Here is a 25,748-nt window from a genome sequence, read left to right on the forward strand (position 1 = left end):
GATCAGTGACTGGTATCACCAGGTGACACTCCTTTTCTGAAGAACAGATGCTTTGATTTCCTGCTGTCTTTCCCCCCTTCTCCCATCAAGATAATCCAGCGACTCCCTTGTGTTGACATAACTGGGCCTGCTAAGTCATATTTTTTTTACATCAATAACATGGTCTGAGTTTTCGCCTTATAGCCCTCAGATGGGCAAAGATGACAAGAAAGGAAAATGACAAGTGTTGGAGGGGCTGTGGGAAAACAGGCGCATTAATACATCGTAAGTGGAACTGTGGATCGGTTCGGCCATTTGGAAGTGGGTGGTTTGGACTCGTGCCTCAAAAGTTACTAAACTGTGCATACCATTTGATGCAGTAATATTATCAGGCACATGCCCTAAAGAGATCAAAGAAAGATGAAAAGGAGCCATCTGCACAATAATATTTATAGCAGCTCTCTCTGTGGTGGAAAGGACTGAAAAGTAAGGGCGTGCCCATCAATTGAGGAATGGCTGAACAAATTATAGCATATGAATACTGTAATAGAATACGATCGTCCCATAACATGTCGAAGGGGATGATTTCAGAGATATCTGGGAAACCTCTAGGAACTGATGCAGGGGACAGTGAGGAGGACCAAGAGAAAAACGTATACAAGTCCAAGGACATGACAAAAACAAGCCACTTTGAAAGACATAACGACTGTGATCAATGCAATGGTCAACCAGGATTCCAGAGGACTCAGAAGGAATTATATCTCTTAAGTCATCGAGAGATAGGACACAGAATAATCGCTACACTTTTAGATGTGGCCAGTGAGGGGGATTTGTTTTGTTTGACTGTATAGATTGATTACAAGGCTTTTAATCAATGGAAAAAGTAAAATAAGAAATAGATGAAAATGGTTTAATATAGTTGGGTTCTGTGATTATGCATGGAAAGAAAAAATAGAAAGAATACCCCCAAAGCTATAAATTAAAACCTTCAAACTCTCTCAGAGGCTAGAAACCCATTGAAAGATGGAGACTGCTTTTACCCTAATTATCTTGGCAAAGCATTTTAGGTCATCAAATGAATCAATAAATATTTCTTAAGTGCTTACTATGTGATAGACACTGTACTAAACACTAAAGGAAAAAGAGAAAAAGCTACAAAGGCCATTACCCTCAGGAAGCTTATATTCTAATGGGAGAAACACAGTTTCAACTGAGATTATACAAGACACATACAGAGTAGATACAAGTGAACCTTAAGATGGACAGATTACCTTATACTTCTCTGCCCCTGCATTCTCCCATATTTCAGCCTTGTACAACTTTTTCTGACTCCATTGAGAACTTTTTTTGTTTTTTTTTGGCAAAGATAGGGGTGTAGTTTGCCATTTCCTTTTCTAGCTCATTTGACAGGAAACTGAAGCAGTTAAGTAATTTACTCAGGATCACCCAGCTAGTAGTATCAGTAGCTTCAACATCTGAGGCTGACTTTGAACTTAGGTCTTCCTGAGTCCAAGACCAGTGCCCTATCCAATGTGCCATCCAGCTGCCCCACAATATCACATAGTCCCTGCTACAGAAGGGATTATATTCCACTGGGGGAAACATGATCACACCTTTACGATAAATCATCACACAATGTTTCCTTTTCTCCCAAATCTTTGATTCCCTAGAAAGACGTCAACATTGCAAGGAGATAGGAGACCGATAACATCTGAATGGGAGCTTGGACCAGCAGTCCCACAGCCATGACCAAGGATAAAGCTTTAAACACTCAGGCTTTTTCAAGACTCATTGAGTTGAGCTTCATTGAAAGAATTCATTCTAAATTGTGGCTTCCCTGGGTTAACCTGGACCATTAAGCCCAGCTTCCTGTCACTTGGATGAAGAGATCCATGCCATTAAAACAGTAGTGCTCCCCAAATGAAACCGTCTTAAGAAAGACCCAATGGAAATGCCATTCACCAAGTGGCAAAGTCATATTGCATCTCTCTCTTTTGATAATCAGAGCTCTCCTGAAATCCTGGACATGTGCCTAGTTTTATGATAGCTACATGGATATAATTCCTTGAAAGACATTTCTTTGGCTTAAGAGTCACTGTGATTATGGATCTGTCTGCCTGATTTAAAAAAAAAAAAAAAAAGAATAATCCTAAGCGTTCAATCTTTATTCCTAAAACTTCCAGTGGCTTGTTTCCCCCCACTCTAATTCCATTGCTTTTACTGATTGCATTTTTTGGGGTATATACTTCCTTATATTCATGTATTATATTAATAACTAATATATTAATATATTAATACATATTCATGTATTATATAATGAATAATATATTCATACATTGCAGAAGGTAAATTTGCTGAGGGGAAGAAACATTCTATCCAGGATTTCCCTATTTCAATTAGATTACAGCAGGTACCTTTTGAGAGGCAGCCAGATGGTGCAGCGGAAGGAGCACCAGGACTGAAGACAGGAATATCTTAATTGAAATCTGACCCAAGACATTTTCTAGCTGTGTGACTCTGGGCAAGTCACTTAACCCCTATTTCCATCAGTTCCTCAACTGTAAAATGGGGACATCTTAGAGAAGAAAAATGGCAAACCACTCCAGTATCTTTGCTAAGAAAACCCCAAATGGGGTTACAACCATTAGCACCACCACACTACAATGACCTGATTATGTTCAGGGTACTAGGGAATAGAGACAAAAATAAAACTTCTCCTGATGCTTGGTGAGTGGGATTCTGAGAAGTCAGTCTCAGCCTGTGGGTATCAGAGACAGGACTTGAACCCAATTTTCCTCACTCTGAGGCTAGCTCTCTCTTTACTCCATCACGGCTCTCTCTCCCAGGTACTTTGTACATATTTATAAATTGATTGTATGTAGACTTAGACAAATAGTGCTTGGAGCATTATGGCCCTAGAATCATGAGCCCTGAATACAAATCCCAATTCTGCCATTTACTACCTGTGTGACTTGGGACAACTCATTTCCTATTCTCCTCAGTTTCCTTCATTGTAAAGTGACTCTGAGCACCTTACTTCCTCTGTTCTGGACCTCCATTTCCTCTTCTGTAAAATGAGGAATTGAATTTAGATAACTTCTCAGTTGCCTTTACATTTTTAAAAAATAATTTATTTTATTACATTTTTCATATCTTCTTAAGTAATAGCTAAAGGCCTAAATCTGGCTGACTGTAGCAATAAGAGGAAAAACTCTTAATAAGCCCACAAAACATATTTCTTTTTAGCTTTCTATTTTGAATGTTCACTGTTTAAGTAAAGGCTTTTTCCTTAACCAGAGAGCTCTTAGCTCATATTGGCTACCGGTATCTGCTGAGTCCTGTTCCTGGTACAAAATTTCAACACATGAGGGAAATTCCTGCTTATTTCCACAGACTAAGTGTTGTAATCAAGGCAGGAACTTTTTCTGTAAAAAAAATTCACCTTGGCCTTGCAAATTTTAAGCAGAAGGAAAATTAGTACCAGAGTTTATGAACTTTTCTTTGATCATTTTATCTTAAGATCCTAAATATAGATGTTTACTGGACAGGCTTTGAATTGAGAAGATTTAGTTGGTTCAAATCTTGCCTGTGTGGCCATGGACAATCCAATAAATCCCTCTTCGTCTCAGTTTTCTTGTCTATAAAATGGGGATAACAACACTTATACCTCATCCCTTACAATATTGTTGTGGCCTTCAATGAGGTCATTTACATCAAGCATATTGTCAGATTGTTAGACACTTATGAAAATAGCAGTACTTCATCATTATTATTATAATTGTGGGAGGCATCTGGTAGAGTAGGAAGAGTTCTGTACCAGTTCTCATAGATTTCAATTTAAATCCTGGTTCTCCCACTTCTGCCTGGGGGTCCAAGTAGAGGTTCCTAATTTCTCTGTTTTACTTTAATCTTGAGCATAAAAGGAATTGGTTGGAAAGATTGTTGTTTGCATTTTGTTCTCAAATAGGGACCATGATACATCAGGGAGGTGACGCTATGACATACAAGTGGATTGAATTTAAGTGAGGGAGGACTGTGCAAGGTCACCTGCCTCACTTTCCCCTCAGAGCCATCTGGGACAAGTGACAAGAAGTCAAGCTTTAAAGCCCCTTCTTTCTCCAAGGCCTAGAGTTCTGTTCGTTTCCTTCTCAGGTTCCTATGCAAGCCTTTGCTCTCCTCTGCTTTCTAAGATCCCTCTTGGGCAAAGGTCTGTAACTTGTGCTCCATGAACTTGTTTTTAAAAATATCCTGTCACCTGTATTTTTCTTTGTGAGACTTAAAAACATTATTGGAGAAGGGGTTCATAGGTTTTGTCAGACTGCAGAAGGAGGTATAAAACAGAAAAGAGATGAAGAATTCCTGCTCTCCCAAATGGGGTTCATGTCCCTATTTTCTTAGAGGTTTATAGTAAGGTTGAATTTAATTTTAAAAAAAGTGGTTTGTAAATACATCATGATTCTATATAATGAAAAAAGTCATAATACTGGATCATAAATTCAGGGATCAGGGGCTCTCAGGGCAGATTCACTCAACTATTGGGATGAGGTTTCTGGGCCAATCCTTGGGGTCAGCTGCTGCTAATTCTCACTTGAGGTGGGAGAAACACTGAAGAAGCTGACTTGCCCAAGTTCACACAGATAGAAGCAGCAAGGCCAAGATTTGACTTCAGTATCTACCACAGACCCAGACTTGAGAGAGGCTTTAGAGACCGGTATATCCAGATGCGATGAATGGAGGAGAACTGTTTAAGTGTGGCTGTGAATGGGTGGGAGATGGTCCATCCGCCCTCCCTCCCAAATTTGATTTTTTCTAAAGCATCATTCTCCCTACTTGACAGACCACAGAAAAACAGATCTGCTGTGGAAAGACATCTTACAGGTATTTAGCTCAACTTATTTATTTTATGGATAAAGAAAGGGATCCCTAGAGAAGCTGACTTGCCCTCTCAGGCTAAGATTCCAATCCAACCCAACATTCTTTGCCTCTCATTTCCTCTTCCCAATGTCACAAAGGGCAGAAATTTAGCAAAGTCGTCCCATCTGTTCACTTGGCAAACCTGACCCCTTGAGAAGACAGAGAATTGACAGGGGGGGCCCGGAAGTGGTCAGTTCTGGCAGCTGGCAGACTCTCTGCTGGCTCAATTTGGGTGTGTCAAGGAGAGCCCGAGGGATGCACAAGCAAGCCCTAGATTCTCCTGTCTGCGGGGGGCTGGGTGCAGTCTGTGCTTAAACCAGACAGCTTCACGAGCCCGTTTCAATTGGAGGGGCCAGCTCCGTGTTTCGCTGTCTGGCGGCTATCTCGGGGAGCTTGAGTCCGCTTCTCCTAATCAGACACGAGAAGATCTGACCTGGACCAATCTTTGCGGCAAAACGAAGTCAACGGGGAATTCTCTGAGAAGTTAATTGATACTGACTGAAAAAAAATTTGCTGAAACAAATGAGAAGACAAGCTGAACAAGATGACAGTCTTTTCTTTCTGAGTCTGGGTGGTCGGTCCCATTAGCATTAATAGGTATTACACACGCATAATTAGGCCAAGCTTCTAATAGCCTCTTTTAGCTTACACATGACTGGAAATTCAGATCTGGGAGGAAAAACCATCATCTTTCTTCCAGCACGTGCCGCTGAAAACAGGCTGACGTTCCAGAAAGACAAAGCTTGTCTTCAAGAATCCATAATTGGAGTGAAAAAGGAGGTGAAGGGGATCATAATTTTCATAACTGCCAGGAGCTGTAGAGGTCCCATAGTCTAACTGGTTGATTATATGGATAAGAATAGGGACGTCTCTAGCGGTGAAAGGAGCGGCTAGATGGCACAATGGATAGAACACTGGGTTTCATCTTTCTGAATTCAAATCCGACTTCAGATAATTACTCTTTGTGTGACCCTGGGCAAATCACTAAATCCCTATTTGCCTCAGTTTCCTTATCTGTCAAATGAGCTTGAGAAGGAAATGGCCAACCACTCCACTATCTTTGCCAAGAAAATTTCAAAAGGGGTCATAAAGAGTTGGACACAATCGAAAATGACCAAACAATAACATTATAGAGTGAAAAGACTTGTGGAGGGTCATATAATTAAGCAGAAAAGCTAGGAGTCAGCTCTAAGCAAGTTTCTTGCTCTCTCCAGTTGTCTAATGGGACATCCACTGTGATCATAGTTCTGCCTTTCTTTTATCTCCAGCACTTAGCTACCTCCTTCACAAAGGTTCATTGATTGACTCTCCTCCCTTGCTTGCCAATTCTTGTTCTTGCTTTAGGGACAAAAATAACTCAATCAATAGTCACCATCAATTATCAGATAGTGATTGTAAATTGACTGCTCATAGACTCTACTCCAATCTCTCATTCTGCCTGGACCAAAATTCCCTTCTCTGGCCATCTCTAATCAACACACATTTTTTTTTTTTTTAAAGTACCTTCTCACCAGATGAAGATATAAAGGCAAAAGTGAGAGAGGTTTCCTGCCTTCAAGGAGCTTACATTTGAATGAGGGTGGGTAGACAGGGAACACTGCTTTGCTGTTCTCAAGGTGACTTTGAATATTTTTTGCATACATGTGTGAGCTGTCTGCTCTCTCATTAAAATGTGAGCTCTTTGGGGCCAGTGACTGTCTTAATTTTGTCTCTGTAGCCCATCCAATGTCTAGCATAGCCTTGGCAAATAGAAATAAGTGGTTGCATTGACTAATTCTCCCTCTCCCGCTTTGCTTCTCTGGAATTGGGAGCAGGGAAACCCACAGAAAATCTGCAAATGTCATCTAGCAACTTACTCTTAAGGACTTTGTCCTTACTCAGTCCTAACAATTCCCAAGGGCCAAATTGGACTGCCATGAATTCTATTTCTTTGTCCAATGCTTGCCCATCAATAGACGGTTAATGGATGGGGCAGAGAGCAAAATAAGGAAAGAACAGTAACCACAGCAAGAAAAAGCAGCAGAAATAAGATGGTCCTAAAAAAATCGGGAGGGAGTGGGTTATGGAAGAAAGGAATATCTCTGAAGACGAAAGAAGGCTCCCAGGATCCCCAGAAGGGAGAGGAGAGGGAAATAGTGTAGTATGGAAGAGAAGGAGGATGGATTTGGAGTCAGAGGTTCATATTTTGGTGCTGGAACTCAATATCTGAATGACTTTGGACAAGTGACTTCTGCTGGACCTTAGTTTCCTCATTTGTGAGAAGACCTTTAAAGTCCCTCTAGCTTCAAATCTACAAAATGGTAACTTTCACATAGTGTAAGAGGCTCCACTGGTTTACTAACTTTGACCTGGCAGTAGTAAATACATCAAGATTTATTTTAAGTGAAAACTTGATTTTCCTTGGACTTCCCATATTATTTTCATGGGCTCAGGGATAGGGATATTAGTTCAAGTACCAACCAAATCCTAAGGTTCAGCTTATCATCCTTTGGACTTTCAACATAAGCCAGCTCTGACTCCAGAAAGCTCCTCAAGAAAAGACCCAGGTAAATAAAATCTGACCTGCAGATGGAAAATGGATGCAAACTTGGTCTAATTTTTCTAGGGCTCTCATGTTGTTCTTGACAGGTGAGAGCAGAGCTCTGCCAGGAAAGAGCATGTGAGGAAAGGATCAAGTCCCTCAGAGACTTCCAGGGCTGCTGATTTCCTCTGGGGAAGCCATGTCTATGAATGCAGAGGGCTGGTGGCCTGTTTTCAGCAGAAACTGGGGAGACCAGACTAGCAATAACCAGCTTTCACAGAACATTCTGAACTTGGCAAAATGCTTTTTCAAATTTGATTTTTCCCAACCTGAGAGGTCAGTGCTACTCTGATTCCTGTTTTACAGAGAAGTAAACTGAGGACAGTAGCTTTGTCTAGAGTCACAGACATGTCACCCCCGAGGGAAGATTTGAATTCAAAATTTTTAACTCCAGGTCTAGCATTCTCTTTAGAGTAGATGAAGTCAGTTTTGTACAATCTATCCTGAAGATGACAAGAGTCACAGATTAAGAACAGGAAGGAAAGAGCCCCAAGATCATTTAGTTCAACCTCCAACTTTCTAACTGGGACAGCTGAGACTGAGCAAAGTCAATCACTAGCTCTCAGTGATGGAAGTTGCAGATTGCTCTATGAATGTAAACCATTCTCAGCTTGTTTTTGTCTAGAACCTCCTTAACAATGCTCATTGGCTGATGCTATACCATTCAGAGTGGTCTCAAGCTCCAAGAGTTTAACTAAGTTGCCTAAAGTCACATAGTCAATTATTGTTTTAGTTTGGAGGAAATCCCAATAAATCTGGGTGCACTGAAGGGTTGACAGGAGAACTGTCCAAAGAAAACCACAGTTTTATTTGCTGAAAGGCACCTGGGACAGTTAGCTTTTGTCATTATTTTACTTGGTCTTATTTGTGACAGTCATCCCTGGGAGACGTGTCCAAGGCAGGATGACAAGGAAAAAATGATGCAAGAGTAATGATGTGGAGACCTTCGCAGAAGACCTTCCCCAAGCAAGACTAATCACAAACTAAGAGCATCGCTTTCTGCCATGTTCTTCTGCCATCTTTTTCCCTCTGACAGGTGAAAATCTGGAGAAAGCTAATGAAAGACCAACCTTAAAGTGTCCCATTCCAGCTGCCAATCATGGGCTATACCATATTTGCTTTGTAAGACAGAAGAGACAAAACTGGCCCCTATTTGAGATTCTCGAAAAAGCTCCACAGCTTTTCCAGAGTTTGGGGCTGGACCCAACTTTCCAACATGTTTGGCTGAGCCTTGTCCTTTTTTCATTTGGAATCCACGCTGTGTATTTTAAGGAATTTCCCATCCACATGTTTCACATTAATTTGCACTTAACTCATTAAGATGCTATTTAGTGTACAGAAAGATGTTTGATGTTCAAGATGTCTTTAGAGCCCTTTAAGGGGGAGGCTGTTTCCAATTGCCTTAAGGCCAAGAAAGGATGCACAGGAACCCTGGAATGGAGGATGGTGGTGGTCGGCTTCCTTGTCTGCTTGATTCATTCATTTGTTCCACCAACAAATATTTACTAAACACCTACTATGTGCCAGAGAAAAGAACAGAATACCAGGATTGTCTCTTTCCTTTGGCTTCTGATAGGATCTACTAAATTGAGCCAAATATATTCATCTGCCAGTGGCTGTTGGGTAATATAGAGCTAATCTGGCTCTTTCTAAACATTTAATGGACAGACCAGGGCCAGTTTACCTCTCCATATGGATAAGCAATAGTGGTAGTAGTAGTAGTGATGAGATCTATTTCTATTTACCACTCCTGGTGCCGATTTTAGCTCTTGAGCAGCAGCAGCAATAATTTTATATAGTACTTTAATGTCTGTAATACATTTTACTACATTATCACATTTTATCCTCATAACACTCTCTGAGGAAAGTATTATTATCCTTTTTTATGATGTTGTTCAATCATTAAATCATGTCCACCTTTTTGTAACCCCATGAACTCTTCTATATTCCACTGTCTCTCAAGGTCTGTGCAAGGTCATGTTTGTTGTTTCCATGACACTCTACCTATCTCATCCTTGGTTATCTCCCTTTTCCTTTTTCCTTCGGTCTTCAATTGGAGAGGAATGAATCGTGCTGATTCCAAGCATGGCATCCTTTACACCATTCCACCTAGCAGCCGGTCTCAGAAGCCGAGACCATGTGGCAGAGGATGGGAGTTAGGGGTAAGGAGTAGGAATTTATTCTTACTAGTCCTCCAGAGGCATCTAACAATTGAGGGAAAGAGGGTTGTTAAAGTTCCTACAAGGTCTATGGGTATGCATTTCACTTATGATCCAGGTTTTATGCAGATAGGGATAGGGGTGAAGGAAGGAAGCATGAGGCATAAAAGAATAACATACAAAATTTGGATAGTGAAAGAGAACCTCCATTTAATTACTATACACATTGGCTCCATCCAATAGAATGTAAGCTCTTTGAGGGCAGGGACTGTTTCGTATCTGTTGCCAGTGCTATATAAAACACTGTGCTAAATAAGTGCTTAATCCTTATTTGTCAAATTGTTAAATTGGATTGATTATTAATATCACAGATATTAATCTATCATAGATGCAGAGCTGAAAGAATCTTCTAAGGCCACCTAGTACAACCACATCATTTTATTGACCTCGTTCATGGCAATTCAATCATTTACTCAAGGTCATAAGGTGTGAAATATGGCCCTAGGCCCTTTCATGCCATGGACCGATCTCTTTTTTTATTGTATCTCGCTGCCTCCTTATCCCAAAAGCACTCTGGGGGATGTCACAAATGAGAGTGAACCAGCAAGAATGATTCATTCATTGACTGGGGGTGTCTAAGACATGGCTCAGGCTGGATCTGTGTGGGATCTTCTGAGATCTGAGATGAAATAGCTGTTACTCTTTTAGTGGATAAATGAAGAAGATTCAGAAATGGTCAAGTGTTGGGGAGAGAAGGAGTATCAGGGTTTAAAATAAAATCACTCAAATCACAGGAAGGCATGTGAGCCATCGGGTTTCTCCTTTCTAATGACCAATACCCCAGAGAGGCCTAAAGCTCAAAGTTATAAAAAGGGAACTTTGTGATAAATGGAGTAGCAGACTTCATGAGTATACTTTGTAGTATATATACATATAAACAACTTTCCAGCTCAAAATCGCTCTCTACCCACCGTCCCGTCAGAACCATCTCTCGAGGCAAAATGAATTCAAATGAGCAAAATTTTCTACCATACAACAATCATGATTATTTACCCTGATAATCTCATTCATTATGGACATACAATGGGTTTAATAATTGAATTCTATACTAAAACTATTGTATGTCCATAGTGACTTGGAGACCATCCATTAAAAAATCCCTCCATTGAGATTTCCTTTCATTTATCTCCTGCTTTCTCTTATTCACCAGGTGAGAACACTCTCTTTAAATGAGATCATCAGTGTGAAGGCACTTTGCAACCAGAAGTATCAAGCCTGTGGGATAAGATTTGAACTCAGGAGTCTTCTGGCTTCCAAATCCACTGCTACATCAACTACATCACATTTTCTCTCTTGGAATATCCAGAATTAGAGCAACTCATCAGAGATTCGGACGAGAAGTGTGTTTGGTCAAAACTGTCTGTGGATTCTATCGATGTTTGGTATTGTGTTCACAAAGAGACTTCACATGCTCAAAACTATCTGCCCCACTGGCTTGAAATCCCAATCACTAAAACGTCCCCAGTGGGAAGCAGTCCGGTGCTTAAGGGTTCTCTTTCGAAGGCCCTCTGGGTTTCACCAATTACCACTGATTAATTTCTCACTTTGTCTGTTAATGCGTTCAGGGATAAGTTGCTGGATAGGGAAACTTGGAAGAACAATTACTCGATGACAGTAATAAGCCCTGGTTGGCAGCTTAAAGATGCCAGGCTAGATGACTGGCTAGTAATGAGACATCCCTTTCTGCAGGGGTCGAGGAAAGCAGTGAGAAGGTAGAGAAAGGAGGGGCTCATTGTCTGACAACTTCTCAAAGGACTGAGAAGTCCCTTTGGTCAGTCTAGAAGGATGATGAGCAGGAAAAACTGGGCCCTTTGAGGGCGTGGCCTCTGAAGTGTGGCTCTGGAAGCTAATGTGTGCCAGCTGGAGAGGATGAGTTTTTAACCAACTATTTAAACAAAAGCTTTGGGTTAACAGACAATTAGACAAGCTATGCAAACGAATACTGAGGCAGTTTCTTCATAAAATTAAATTTAGAAACGTTTTGCATTACAGGGATTAAAAACACCATTTCAGCAATGCTCAGTAAACTGAGCTGCGTCCCTCGGCTGCCCCACATATCCAAACTGCCGCTTTAACATTCTTTTCCAGTTTGCTAATGATGCCCTCAACAATCCGCAGCATTTGGGGGTTGCACAAAACAATCTCCATTGCCAAGGTGTGGAGGTTGTGCATCTGAAGGGTGTGTATCCACTGCAAAAATTCCACCCTGACCCAGGGAGACAGTAGGTCTTTCTTTCCTGCATTCACGGTTTCAGTTCAGATAGGACTCTAATGCTCTAATTTCAGGTCCATGTCATGCTTTCTGCTGATTTATGGCAATCAGGAATTGAGGCTTGAGAATGGTAACAGCACAGAGTTTTGTCTTTAGACTGGTTCTATTCTCCTAAAAATCTCATCAGAACCTGCCAAGAAACCCAGCCCAGTCATACTATCCTCTGCTTATCTATAGCAACAGAACACACCCATAGGGTAATCCTATTGATCTCTTGGAACTCCCCATCAAAATCCTGGATTTTTTTTTTCCCCCAAAGAGCTCCCCAGAGAGCCTGGGGCCTTCACTCATCCTGCTCTGGGCATTACCAGGCTGTAGAAGCAAGTTTGGATTTTTAGACTTAAACAAAAACATGGGAAGAGCTATTCCAGAATGGTAGTGATTTCCTCCTCACATTCAGGTAGAGTGTGGCCTGGATGGTCCCTTGCATGACTTATTCTATGAAAGAAAAGAGTGTGTATATCTAATTATTCAGTCCAAACCTTAAAAATCATTATTTAAAAAAATGCCCTAAGTGGTGCAATAGAGAGAGCTGGCCAGAGCCAGGAAGATCTGGATTAAAAGCCAGGATCAGACATTTAGCAGCTATTATGACTCTGAGCTTTGTTAGTTCCTTAACTTCTGTTCACCTCTGTTTCCTCATCAGTAAAATGGGGCAAACAATATTCCCCATCTCCCAAGGTTATTGTAATGTTAAAATGAGATAATATTTGTAACGGTTTTTTGCAAACCTTAAAACATAATATTACCAATAAGCCTTTGTTTGAAGACTTCCAAATGGGAAATGGAAGCCACTATCCCCCAAGGCAGCTCAATGCATTCTGGGATGGCTCCATTTGTTAGGAAGTTTTCCCCTATTTCAAGTCTAAATTTGTTGCCTTTCAATCTACTGCTTCTTACTTCAGACCTCTGAAGTTAAGTAGGGAGGGAGGGGAGGAAAAGGGAGAGGAAGAGGGAAGAATGAGAGGAAAGAAGAAGAAGAAAAAGAAGGAGGAGGAGGAAGAGAAGGAAGAAAAAAAGGAGGAGGACAAAGAAGAGAGGGAGAGAGAGAGAGAGGAGGAGGAGGAGGAGGAGGAGGAGGAGAGAGACACACAGAGATAGAGAGACTCTCTCTTTGAAGGAACAATCTTTCAAGCCAACTCTCATAAACCTCTCGGGTATCCTTCTGTGCAACTGAAGTGTCCTCATATGGGATGAATTTCAGGCCTTCCCTGTCCTGGTTTCCCTCTTTGCTCCTTCTCCAGTTTATTGAAGTTTTCCTCAGATTGGAATTGAAGGTCATACTGTGGAAATGAGCTACCCAGAGGGAGCACAGGAGCCATTAGGGTCAGATTTACTTCCTCCAGGGTGCTACTACCAGGGCACTCCTCTGCCTGCCTCAGACTCTGCATCTTGTCTTCCTCTTCCTCTTGAGTCTCCTATGCTGGACTCTGACTTTGGCTGTCGTCTTCAGACGCTCTCCCTGTGATTCCGGCCCCTCTTCAAGCCTCAGTTTCCCTATCTGTACAAACACTTGCTTATATGGGCTCTAAGATACCTTCCAACTATCAATTTATGTCCCCGAATACTTGCCCCCTACCCCCAGTCTGTGCTGATGAACTATCTGAACATGATGGGGTTATAAGCCAAGATCCAGGTGCTAATGCTCCCCCACCAGACTGTGTCCAGAAGGTGGGGGGGAGGAGTGGGGAGAGGTGGAATGGGGGTGGGTGGGTGCCCTGCCTGACTCGGTCTATAAATGCACAATAAGGGACGGATTGTCTGTTCCGAAAAGAGGTCTGCCCGCTCCTGGTTCCAAACCAAACGTGATGGGGAACAAAACAGGAGGCAGCAGGGCCCTCTGCTTCCCAAACCACTATAGTGACATTGTTCTCGGGGATGCTCGAGGGAAAACGCTGCCTCTCAAAAGGCCTGTTCTCTTTGCCAGACTAACTACAACCTAGTCATTTGATAATGTAAATTACTGACCACTGAAGGGGGGAAAACCATCAATTAAACCCCACTTTGGCTCCAGGCTCAAGGTGTTTAGGCGTCCTCGTTACTCACAGACTGCAGTCTTAAAATTTAAAGACACACTGGCTTCTCAGAATGAGGCTGCTTGCTTTCCAGGGCCAGTTTTTCCAAAATCCACTAAATCTTCGGACCGGAGCGAAGATGGGGGGGAGGAGGGGGAAGATCCTGCCACAAAGAAACCCCAGTAACCTCTCTCCACCTACATGTGTATGGGGGCTTAGAAAAGCCTGACTTTGCAAATCTAGCCAAAGACATGGACTTGCAGCACATATGTGTTCACATGCAACTCTCCAGGCTATTTTCAGCCGGTGACTAATTAAAAAAGCTACTTTTGTGGGATTTGCCGCAATCTCTCTCCCACGCTGTTGCGTCTGACAGGCCCTTGGACGCACAAAGGCCTAAAATGCATGGGGGTGGGGGAACAACACTCTCCTGGAGAAAAAAAAATAGTAGCAAGCACAGATCTGAAGCTAAAGGAGGAGGAAGCACCACCCCAAGCTCAGGAGGAGTTATACTGTCCAAGCATCAACACCCGAGAGAAAAAATCTCCAAGCCATGGCATTTAATTCAGAGCAGAGAACAACCCAGTCCCTTCCCTAGCAGAACAAACTGGATGTGCCCCAAATAGCCTGTTGCACTTTGTAAGAATGGTAATTTTTTTTCCATCATCAAGATGTGATTCTGGGATAACTTCCCTGAGTGGGAGCCAGGGGCAGAAACTCCAGAGGTACTGAGAAGTTAGCGAATTGGCTCAAGGGCACACAGAGGATTGGGGCAGAGGCATCCTTGGCCCCTGCCTCCTTCAGGAACTGAGACTCTTGAACTCCTGCACATTTAGAGGTGCCTCTGAAAATCTCTACACTCCTTTCCTTGTTTCCCTGGACCACCCCCACATTACTGTCTGCTCCCTGCTCGCCTCTCCCATTGCTGAGCACAGAAAATTTCTTTGGCATAAGTTTACGGCTCATTATTTCCAGGGAAAAGTCATTTAGGAGGTGGAGTTAAGATGGTAGCAACCCAGCTGAACTCTCCCAACAATTCCCTTTCAAACAATTTTAAAATAGCTCCTCAAATCAAATTTGGAAGCAGCGGAGCCAACAAGAGGCTCCTGGGAGATATTTTTTCCAGCCTAAGACTTAACTTAGAAGGTTGGCAAGAGAGGTCGTTGACACTAGGGTGGGAGCCAGTCTGGAGTACATGTGTAGCTATTATAGCAGTGGGCCTGGGAGGCAGTCACAACAATGGCAGCAGTAGCAACTTCCAGAGCTTCCAGCCCAGAGACCATAAGGAAGGTCAGGCAACTAGCCGGGGTCCCTCTGCTGACACTGAATGCAGCTGGACCTGATTAGAAACTCTATTATATTGCCCACAGCCATTCTGGGTCACAGTTCTAGAACAGAGGAGAGAGAGCTTCTCATTGGTCACAAGAGAGCAAGAGTCCCAGTCCCAGTTCCAGAGCTGAAAAGAGCCCTAGTGGACCTAAACCCAGGAAGAATTGAAGAAAAAGATAAAAATGATAGAGAAGAAATTGGAGGAAACAAAGTGTGCAAGAATATTTGAAAAAGAGAACAACAGTTTGGTAAAAGAAGCACAAAAATGTTGGAGAAAATAACACCTTAAAAAACAGAATTGGACTAATGGTTAAAAAAAAAAAGGCACAAAAATTGAAGAAAATAAATACTTAAAATAGCAGAATTGGCCAAATGGAACAAGAGATATAAAAGCTCATAGGAGAAAGTAATTCCTTAAAAATTAGAAGCTGGGAAATGGAAGATGATTCCATAAATCAACAAGAAACAATTTTTAAAAAGTCAAAAAAATGAAAAAATAAACAAACCCAACAATTGACTTGGTAAATCAAAGAGAGATAATTTAAGAATTACTGCATTATTGGAAAGCTATGGTAAAAAAAAAAAGAGTCTAGATATCATATATCAAGAAATTATAAAAGAAAACTATCTGATATTTTAGATCTAGAATCAACCAATTACCTTTTGTGAAAGAGATTCCAAAATGAAACCTCCCAGGAATATTATAGTCAAATTCCAGAGCTCAAGATCCAGGAGAAAACATTACAGGCCCTCAAGAAAGAGATAATTCAGATATTGTGGAACCACAGTCAAAATCATACAAGATTTACTCCTTTATCACATTAGAATGTGATATTCCAAAAAGCAAAGGAACTAGGATTAAAACCAAGAATAACCAACACTGCAAAACTGAGTCTAAACTTTCAGGGGGAAAATGGATATTTAATGAAATAGAGGACTTTCAAGCATTCCTCATGAAGACCACAGTTGAATAGAAAATATGATAATCAGGAAAACATAAAAAAAAATAAACTTGAAAACTAATCATCAGAGACTCTGATGTGTGTATTCCTGTCTGGGAAGTTGATACATGTAACTTCCAAAAAACTTTAACATTAAATGGCCCTTAGAAGGTATTTCTATTGATAGAAGACATAAATTGAGTTTATTAGATTGAGATGACCTCAAAAAATATGGAATATTTTATTATCCCAATATATTATTATTACATACATGTATTCCCAATACATTGGGATAAAAAGAAAGGGAAAGATGGAAAGGGGAACATTTTCCCACATAAAAGAGGCATATAAGGAAGAGCTTTTATAATGGAGCAGAGGAGTGACTGGCAATGCTTGAACCTCATTCTCATCACAATTTACTCAAAAAGGAAAGAATATATACACACATACATACCTAAACACATTCAGTTGGGCGTAAGGATCTAGCTTAGCTAAATGGGAAATAGGAGGGAAAGAGGGAGATGATAAAAGAGAAAACAAATTCTCTTGGACCAGAAGCAAAATGGACTTTTAAGAAGAGATAGGAGAGAGACACAGAGACAGAGAAACACAAATTACAGAGAGAGAGAGAGAGAGAGAGAAAGAAACAGAATGAAGGAAAACACAATAGTCCTAATTGTGAATGTGATGAGCTCCCCCACAGAATAGAAGTAGATAGAAGAATGGATTACAAATTAGAATCCACCAATATGTTCTTTGTGAAAGACACTTAAACACATAAAAATAGTTAAAAATTTAAAAGCTGGAACAAATGTGCTTCAGCTGAAGTAAGAAAAAGGCAGGTATATGATCATGATCTCAGACAAAGAAAAAAGCAAAAAAAGACCTAATTAAAAGAGATACTCAGGGAAACTACATATTGCTTGCTAGAAGATAGCATAGACAATGAAGCAATATCAAAAAATTTCACAGCAAGTTTCTCTGATAAAAGCCTTATTTCTCAAATATATAGGGAAATTTATAAATTTATAAAATTAACAACCATTCCCTAATTGATAAATGTTCAAAGGATATAAATTTTTTTTTTCCTGGTTCTTGAAGAAAGTTTTCTGAGGAAGAAATCAAAGCTATTTACAGCCATATGAAAAAAAATGCTCTGAATCATTATAGATTAGAGAAATGCAAATTAAAACAACCCCGAGGCACTACCTCACACCTATTAAAAATGACAAATTTTAAACGAGAATGAGGGAACATTAAAAAAAATTGTTGATGAAATTGTGTACTGGTCCAAATATTATGGAGAACAATTTTAACTTTGCCAAAGGGACTATAAAACTGCATATCCTTTCATCCAGTAGTACCACTAGATCTGTACCTAAAGAGCTTTTAAAACAAGGTGGCAGAGGACCCTTATGCACAAAAATATTTCTAGCAGCTCTTTTTATGCTGGCAAAGAACTGGAAATTGTATGGATGCTCATCAATCGGGAAATAGCTGAACAAGTTGGGGCAGATGATAGTAATGGAATATTATTATAAGAAATGACAAGGGAGGTAGTTTCATAAAAACATGGCAAGACCTGTATGAACTAATACAAAGTGAAGTCACTTTGTGCAGATCATTGTGCAGAGTAATAGCAATGCTATAATGATCAACCACGAAAGACTGATATTCTAATCAGTGCAATGATCCACGGTGATCCAAGGCAATTCTAAAGCAGCTAGGTGGTACAGTGAACTGTGACTGAGTCAGAAAGACTGCTCCTGGCTTCAGCATTAATTTGCTGTAGTATCAGCCCTGACTAGGATTCAGCTTATTCATCTGTAGAATGGGACCAATGAGAGCTTCTTCCCTTCCCTGGGCAAGAAGGGAAATGGAGAGATCTCAAATCTGGAACTAGGAGGAACCTGAGAGGTTGCCCCTTGTCCAACCCCTCCATTTTCCAGAGAAAGAAACTGAGGCTCAAGGAGATTAAGACCTAATCAGAGGTCAGGAAGGAACTGGATGTAAAAGTGCTCATTCCCCCCATACTACATCCTTTCCCTAAGTTTTCAAGTGTGGAAGGAAGGAAAGGGAAGTAAGCGTGATCCCTCCCCGCTATGTTAATGATACTACTGCCCCTCTCCCTCTCTTCCGGGGGCAGAGTCTTCTGCCTTGGCAGCCAGGCAGGCCCGGTGTGTGTCTACGTGATCGCACACACCTACAGACCGCAGAGATCCCTTGGGCTCAGCTGTATTCCTCTGGCCCAGGTGAGAAATCACACCTTCCCCACTCCCCAGCGGGATGCTCTGGGGGCGGATTGGGGGCTGCCCCCGGCTTTGTCCCGCCTCCCCTTCTCTCCCTCACTCCCCCCCAGCCTCAGGGACCGCAAGGATGCTAGATGGGCGACAGGACCGAGCGGAGCCCAGCAGCTTGGGCTTACCTGTGGCATTGGACAGGGCCAACGACTCCATGGAGCCCCGCGGGGTTTGCTCCGTGGGCGTGAGGTCCTCTGTGTACTTCATGGCGCTGAGCGGGTGGCGGGTGCGGCAGGGCTGGGAGGCCAGGCCGCCCTCCTCCTCCTCCTCCTCGTACTTGGGGACTTTGAGGTTCCCGCGGGGTTCGCTGAAGCTCTGGTTGGACATGTCGCTGTAGCTCTCCTGGGAGCGGAGCCTGGCCGGGTAGTAGTCCTCCCGGCACTCCTTCATGAAGCTGCCGCCGTGGCCCTTCATGGCCAGGGAGGAGCTCCTCTTGGGGTTGCCGAAGTGCTTGGGCCACATGTCGGGCTGCGGGGCCCCGGCCACCTGTCCGGGGCTGTAGGAAGTCCTCATGTTGCACTGGCTGAGGAGCTGCATGGGGCTCTGGGACGGGCTCTGCTCCAGCTTGTTCCCGTAGTGGTACAGCTCGTCCCGGCTGCGCCAGATGTGCTCCCTGTTGAGGCTGGGCGTCTGGCTGGACAGGCTGAGCAGGTCCATCTGCAGGGACAGCGGGTCCACGTCGGCAGAGAGCCGGTTGGGGGTGACCTGCAGCTGGCCGCACGGGTTGAGCAGGGACTCCTCGGCCTTGCCTTTGTTCTTGCCGATCTTGGCGCTGCGCCGGGACTCCTTGGCGCGGGCGTTCTGGAACGCCGAGTCCGACGAGTCGGAGCCGTTGGGATCCTCTCCGGCGCTGCAGGCCCGCGAGCAGAAGATCTGGCCTTGCTTGGGCAGGAAGGGCCGGCCCAGGAGGGACTTCTTGCAGTGGGCGCAGCAGAAGCAGGCCTCGGTGGCGTGCCAGTGCTGGCCGTCGTAGGTCATCTGACCCTGGTCGATGCCTGGGGGAAGGACAAGGAGGGAGAAAACATCAGTCTTCCAGCAGGCTCGGGACGCCAGAACCCCTCTTCTCCGCTAACCGGAGGCTCCATGTGTAGTGGGAAACACCCTGGCTCTGGACTCAAGGGACAGGGATTCGAATCTTGCTCTTTACATAAGTTATTTAAATTTCTTTCCATATAATAGGAGGGGTGAACTAGAGCCTCCCTTTTAGCCAGCTCTAGCCAACCTTTGCTTCCTCGCCTCTGGTGAATCCCAAAAATCAGTGATCGCAGTCTCATTTCATATCCCCCTGAAGTGGCCACTGATAATGTCCAAATCTGGCAGGTGACAGCCTCTCTGTCTGAAGATTAGGAGAGCTAAGTTCAGACTGGCTTGCCACAAGCAGCAGGTTAGCCTCCAAATAATAACAGCTGATAATAGCTAACATTGATAAAGCACCTACTGTGTGCTGGGCACTGTGCTTTACAATTAGCAAGCCACTGGATTCTCACAACAATATTAGGAGGAGGTAATAATAATAGCTAACATTGATAAAGCACTTACTATGTGCTGGGCATTATGCTTTACAATTATTATGCCATTTGAGTCAACAACACTAGGAAGTAGTAATGGTAATAATAATAATAATAATAACAACAATAACACTGATAAAGTACTAGGTGCCAAGAGCTATGCTAAACACTTTATGATTCTTATCTCATATTTTATCTTCACCACTCTAGAAGGAAGATGCTATTATCTCCATTTTACAAATAAGGAAACTAAGGCAAACAGGAGTTAGGTGACATGACCATGGTCATACAACGAGTATCTGAGGTCACCCCTGAACTCAGGTCTTGCCGATCCCAAGGGGAGCTGAGTGATGCAGTACAAGGGTGCCAAGAAGTATCCTCTCCCTGAGGTCAAATCCAGCCTCAGGCATTTCCTAGCTGCGTGACTCTGAACAAGTCACTTACTCCAGCTTGCCTCAGTTTTCTTATCTGTAAAATGAGCTGGAGAAGGAAAAGTCAAACCAGTCCAGTATTTTTGCCACGAAAACCCCAAATGGGGACATGAAGACTTGGGCTCGACTGAAATGACTCAAGGACAATAACAACCTCCTGATTCCACAGCTAGAGAGCTATCCACTGAACCACCCACTCCCAAACACAAAGATTGTGGGATCAGAGACTAGAGTTGAATGGGACCTCGGGGGCTTCCCTTCTCTTTACAGATGAGAAAACTGAGGTCCAAGGAGATGAGCGGCATCCAGTCTGGAGGCTGCAGAGGAGGGATTTGGGCCCAGAGCCGGGGAGCTGTCCACTATAATCCCCAGCCACAAAGACACACTGATTTCACTCTGATGAAGTCACAAAGCCTGGAAGCAATCGTCTCTCGAGTGCCTCCGCCCCTAGCCCCCACTTTCCCCATATTAAATATGACTCATTTCCTTTAAGAAAAGATGTCTTGGTGGGAGAATCTAGAGGAATAAACTGGCTCGGTGAGTCGGCTGTGATTCCACAAGCAGCCTGTATCATCAGCGGGCTCTCACAGGGCCCAGGCCGGACGCTGATGAAGGTCCCTGCTCTTGGGAGGAGGGGACTCCTGAGCCTAACTAACTAGGAGCTGATGGGCCCAGGACCTTCTCTGCCAGACAGGTCCAGCTGTACAGTCTTGCTGGGAACTGGGCTGGGAGAAAGGGGGGTGAACCTGGGGCAATGGGGAGGAAGGCAGAGAAGGCGGCTAGAGCTGAAAGGGCATCGGGGCTAGAAGTTGGAAGACTCAGCCTTTCAGCTTCTACCTGAGGGACTTCAGCCAAGATAATCTAGCTCTCTGAGCCTTGGTATACTCATCTGTAAAGTGGGGCCAATAATATCTCCACCTAACTCCTGGAGGGAAGGTCTTCTGCAGAATATAGGATTTGAGTTGAGCCTTGAAGGATGAGACTGAAGTGAGAGGGTAGAGAATTCCGTTTTTTATTTTAATTTTTTTGGGGGGAAAGAATTTCTGGATCCAGGACTAAGCTGCTGCAAAAGCTGATGATTGGACATGTTCCTGAAGGCAATCAATCACAAAAATGCATCTAAATTAATACTCTGTGCCTCAGTTTCCTCATTTGTAAGCGCCTAGAGGAGCTTTGGTCAAGATCCTGTGATTGATGATGCCCTTCCTTCTCCCAGCAGGTGGAGGGAGAAACAATGGCAAAGGGCCATGAATGGGTCTTTAGTCTTCAGAAGGGGAGGATGAACAGGGAGTATTCTTCCTCATAAAGGTTTTGAAAACCCTCTTTCTCAGCAGGGAGGAAACAATTCCAACCTATTTACTGACTGACCCTCCCAAGCAGGGCTCCGAAGCTAACACCATTTTCTCAAGATGGACTTTTAATGATGTGGTGGGGGGAAATTGAGCAAGGAGGTGGCTGGCAGAGGTCCCTAGCAATGCGGGGGGAAAAGCCAGCCAGAAGCTCCTCTTCCCCCTTTCCTGCCGGCCCGGCGAGGTGGGTTCCCCAAGGAGTATGAGGAGATGGGCCCTGGTTAGGCTGAGCTCTCACTGCTTCCACAAATAATGAGGGGAGCCCGATGGTCTGTGTTTGAGCAGAGGATTAAGGAACAGGAGGGAGCAGAGTGGAGGAGGGGGTGAGGGGGACAAAAGAAAGAGATGAAAAGTGGAAAGAAGTGCTCTGTGAACTAGCTGGGAGAAGGCGGCCAATCCCTGCCAGGTTCTGCACTTCTGTTTCTGGCCTAGAACAAGAATCTGAGAAGCTCTGGGGCAGCATTAGTGCTCGTTGGTGAGAAGAGCTGATCTGGAACCAAGCTTTCCTCTATCCCTTTCCCTGGAGAATTGGAAGGTCCCACCTCCTCCAAAACCTGTCTATGGCTTTTTCCTTTCAGCATTCACATCCCCGGGACAGTTGGAGGAAACCGAGATTTGGCCAAGATCCAGGAGCAAGGATTCTAGCATCCTTTCCCGCCTCCTTGGGTAGCCAGAGTCCCTTAGGAAGAGGTCCCATCCAGGCCAGTCTACCCAACCAAACAGTTCTACAACACTTGGGTCTCCTTTCTCCAATTAAATATACATGGTCGAGTCTTATATTCTCTTAGGGACAGGATAAGACTGGACCAGAGATTTCACTGGGGACTCCCAGGTAAGAAAACCCCCTTCTAAGACCCACAAGTCATGTTTGAAAGACTTTGCTCTTCTAGGGGCGGAAGGTAAAACTTATTCAGCAGAGTGGGATCGGGGGCTACGGATGAGGGAGACGGGGGTCAGTGCCTGGCAGTGGCTCCAAGAGTTCCTGAGCCTAGGGCTCTCTATAAGTGACTCTTAAAGCACCAAACAAACACAAGTTCTTATCTGAAATCACAGTGACGCCAACCTTGCTCTTAAGGTTCACTCTGAATGTCTTACCTTTCCCAACCCTTCCTGTAGCCCCGTGAAGCCAATTAGGCTCCGAGTTGGAGATAGATTTTGATTCCCTTTTTTACAGATGAGGGAAGTGAGTCACCCAGAGAGATCATCTGCTCAAGGTCACCTAGCTAGGAAGTGCAAGAGCCAAGATTCCAATGGAGACAGTTGGCTTCCTTTCCATGACCCCAGAGCTGTCTGGTTTTAAAATGCTTTAGGCTGAAAGGGATGTCCCTCCCTCCCTCCTCGGTAGAGACAGGGAATTATGGGTGTGGGCTACTGAGCAGAGTGGGGGACTCTGAGCTAGGAAGGCCCGAGTTCAAATTCAACCTCAGATACTTAGCAGCTGTGTGACCCTGGCAAGCTCTTAACCTTCATTTACCTCAGTTTATTGGGATAACACTAGTATGGATCTCCCAGTGTTGTGAGGATCGAATGAGATCATATATGTAAATTGTTAAACATCTGTTAGCTATTATCATTATTATATTATTAGTACAACTGTTAGACATGATAAATGTGTTGGTAACTTTAGCTCAAATACCTTTTTTTTCCTCTTTCACTTCAAATGAAATTGGGGTATATTCCCAAATGGATGTGATTTAAGATAAAAAACTTCATAAAAAATAAGAGAAAGCTTTTAAAATGTATTTCAAATTTGTGCATCAAATATCAAATGTAAGGGATAATAAACATGTACTCTTAGACATATATACATACATTCATATATATATATTCAGGGGTCCTCAAACTACAGCCAGCAGGCCAGATGCGGCAGCTGAGGATGTTTATCCCCCTCACCCAGGGCTATGAAGTTTCTTTATTTAAAGGCCCACAAAACAAAGTTTTTATTTTTACTATAGTCCGGCCCTCGAACAGTCTGAGGGACAGTGAACTGGCCCCCTATTTAAAAAGTTTGAGGACCCCTGCATATATGCATGTGTGATATAACCTTCAGGAGGAGGGCTGATGTACTTGATAACTTAACATGCACATGGGAGCTCTGTTCAAAGGTAAAATTGTGACTGTCTCTTTTGTAACTAAAATAAAAGGTAAAATTGTGAATGTCTCTTTTGTAAGTACCCAAAAATGCCCTTCAGCATCTGACCCCAGTGGGAATGGCAGCAAAGTATTCCCTTTAGGTGGCAATGTTCTCCCTGGTCTAACCCAAGAGTCAATGGACATGAGTGTGACTCCTATGACTACCACTTCCTTTTCTGGGCAATCTTGGACCCTCTCTGGGTTAGCCCTGGAGGATCCCTAAAGACTCATCCTCCCTTGGAGCTCTAAGTTAAGTCTATAAGAACAGGAGAGCCTTTATTATCATATTATATAGGACTTCTACCATCTTAAAGATCCGTCCATCTTCTGTTATAAATAATAGCTAACATATTTACTATGTACTGGGCACTGTGCTTTTCAATGATCTCATTTGATCCTCTCAACAACCCTGGGAAGGTTTCTCATTTTACATTTAAGGAAACTGAGGCAAACAGGGCAAAGTGACTTGCCCAGCTGGTAAGTGTCTGAGACTGGGTTTGAACTCAGGGCTTCCTGACCCCAGTAGGTCCCGCAGTGCACCACATAGCCATAACTGAAATACAACTGCAGACTGGAGCAAGAGGCAAGTTATGAGATGAATATGGAACTTGGAGTTGAAAGACTGGGATTTGAATCCTGTTCATCCCATTTACTTGCTTTGAGACGGACCCTCCCAGCCCTCCCACCCAGAGAGTAGCTCTGAAAACTTCCCTAACTTTGTAACTTGGGTCACAGCAAGGCTACTGAGGGAGATGCACTGAATCCTCATATTTTACATTTACCAAACTATCATTTGGGGGCACCTACCGGGGGGGGCAGGTATACTGAGGCTCGAGTAGCCAGAGCTCACCCAGAGGATCAGCCCTGCCCATCCTGGAGCACTCAAAGCAGCCAGGTCACCTTTAGGTTCCCCATGAACTCCGCCCATCGCCCAAAAGAGTCCCGTTCTGAGAACAGGTAATTGGCCATGAGAGCTATATCTTCGGAAAGAGGATTTTGACTGCTGGACCTGGTCCCCCCATTCCCATCTTCCTCCGGGCCAAATCTCTTCTGACAAACTCTTCTTCTATCCCAGCCTACAATTAGACTTCTGAGAATGAACAGGACCAATGATTTAGAACTGCAAGGACCTTAAAAGCCATCTAGTATAATTCCATGATTTTACAGATGAGGAAACTGAGGTCAATAATTATCTGAGGTGAAATAACTCCCGGTCACATTACTAGGAAGTGATTTAGGATGAATCTGAACTCAGGTCTTCTACCTCCAAACTGTTTGATGAGATAGAGGAAGATTCCTCCCCAAATGTTCTCCTTAAGTACAGTGTTCCCGCCATGTTTTTTATAAGGGCAAAGGAGCAGAATGTCAGTGGTTTCTCTGTCCTGGGAGACCCACAGAGACAGCTGGAGCCTGACCAAGAGGGCAGTCCGGAGGAGTCCCGGCTCGCGGGGCCCTTGAAAGAGGAATGTTGGGGGGTTTGGGGGGAGAGGCAGCCGATGGAAGGGAGCGGCGTTGAAAAAGCAACTGCATAAACTCCCACAGCTTTGGATGCTCTGCTGACCCATTCCTGAACCCCACACATCTGGAAATGGGCCTGTCCCTTCCACGTCCCTTCCCTGCCTGCTTTACAAGCCCTGTAAGCATTTTTCTGAGAGCGCACGTGCCTACGGCTGCTCCATCCTTAGGTCTGTTTATAGGACTGTTTACTCGGCCGGGTGCGGGGAACGGAGACCGTTTCCCTAGCAACCGGTCCCTGGTATGAGTTTGCAGAGAGCTG

The 25,748-nt window shown here is 43.6% G+C and overlaps 1 protein-coding gene across 2 annotated transcripts in view; it reads right to left on the bottom strand.

Moving 5' to 3' along the window:
• The window catches only part of PRICKLE2 (prickle planar cell polarity protein 2), a 175,935-nt gene that overhangs the window by 22,169 nt on the left and 128,018 nt on the right, over positions 1 to 25,748 (bottom strand). For both annotated transcript variants that reach the window (XM_023498094.2, XM_023498093.2), the window contains exon 7: positions 18,676 to 19,545. In XM_023498094.2, the coding sequence (XP_023353862.1) occupies positions 18,676 to 19,545 (870 nt within the window). The remainder of the gene's footprint in view (positions 1 to 18,675; positions 19,546 to 25,748) is intronic.

The sequence above is a fragment of the Sarcophilus harrisii genome, chromosome 1, assembly GCF_902635505.1.
Source record: "Sarcophilus harrisii chromosome 1, mSarHar1.11, whole genome shotgun sequence".
NCBI classification, from domain to species: domain Eukaryota; kingdom Metazoa; phylum Chordata; class Mammalia; order Dasyuromorphia; family Dasyuridae; genus Sarcophilus; species Sarcophilus harrisii.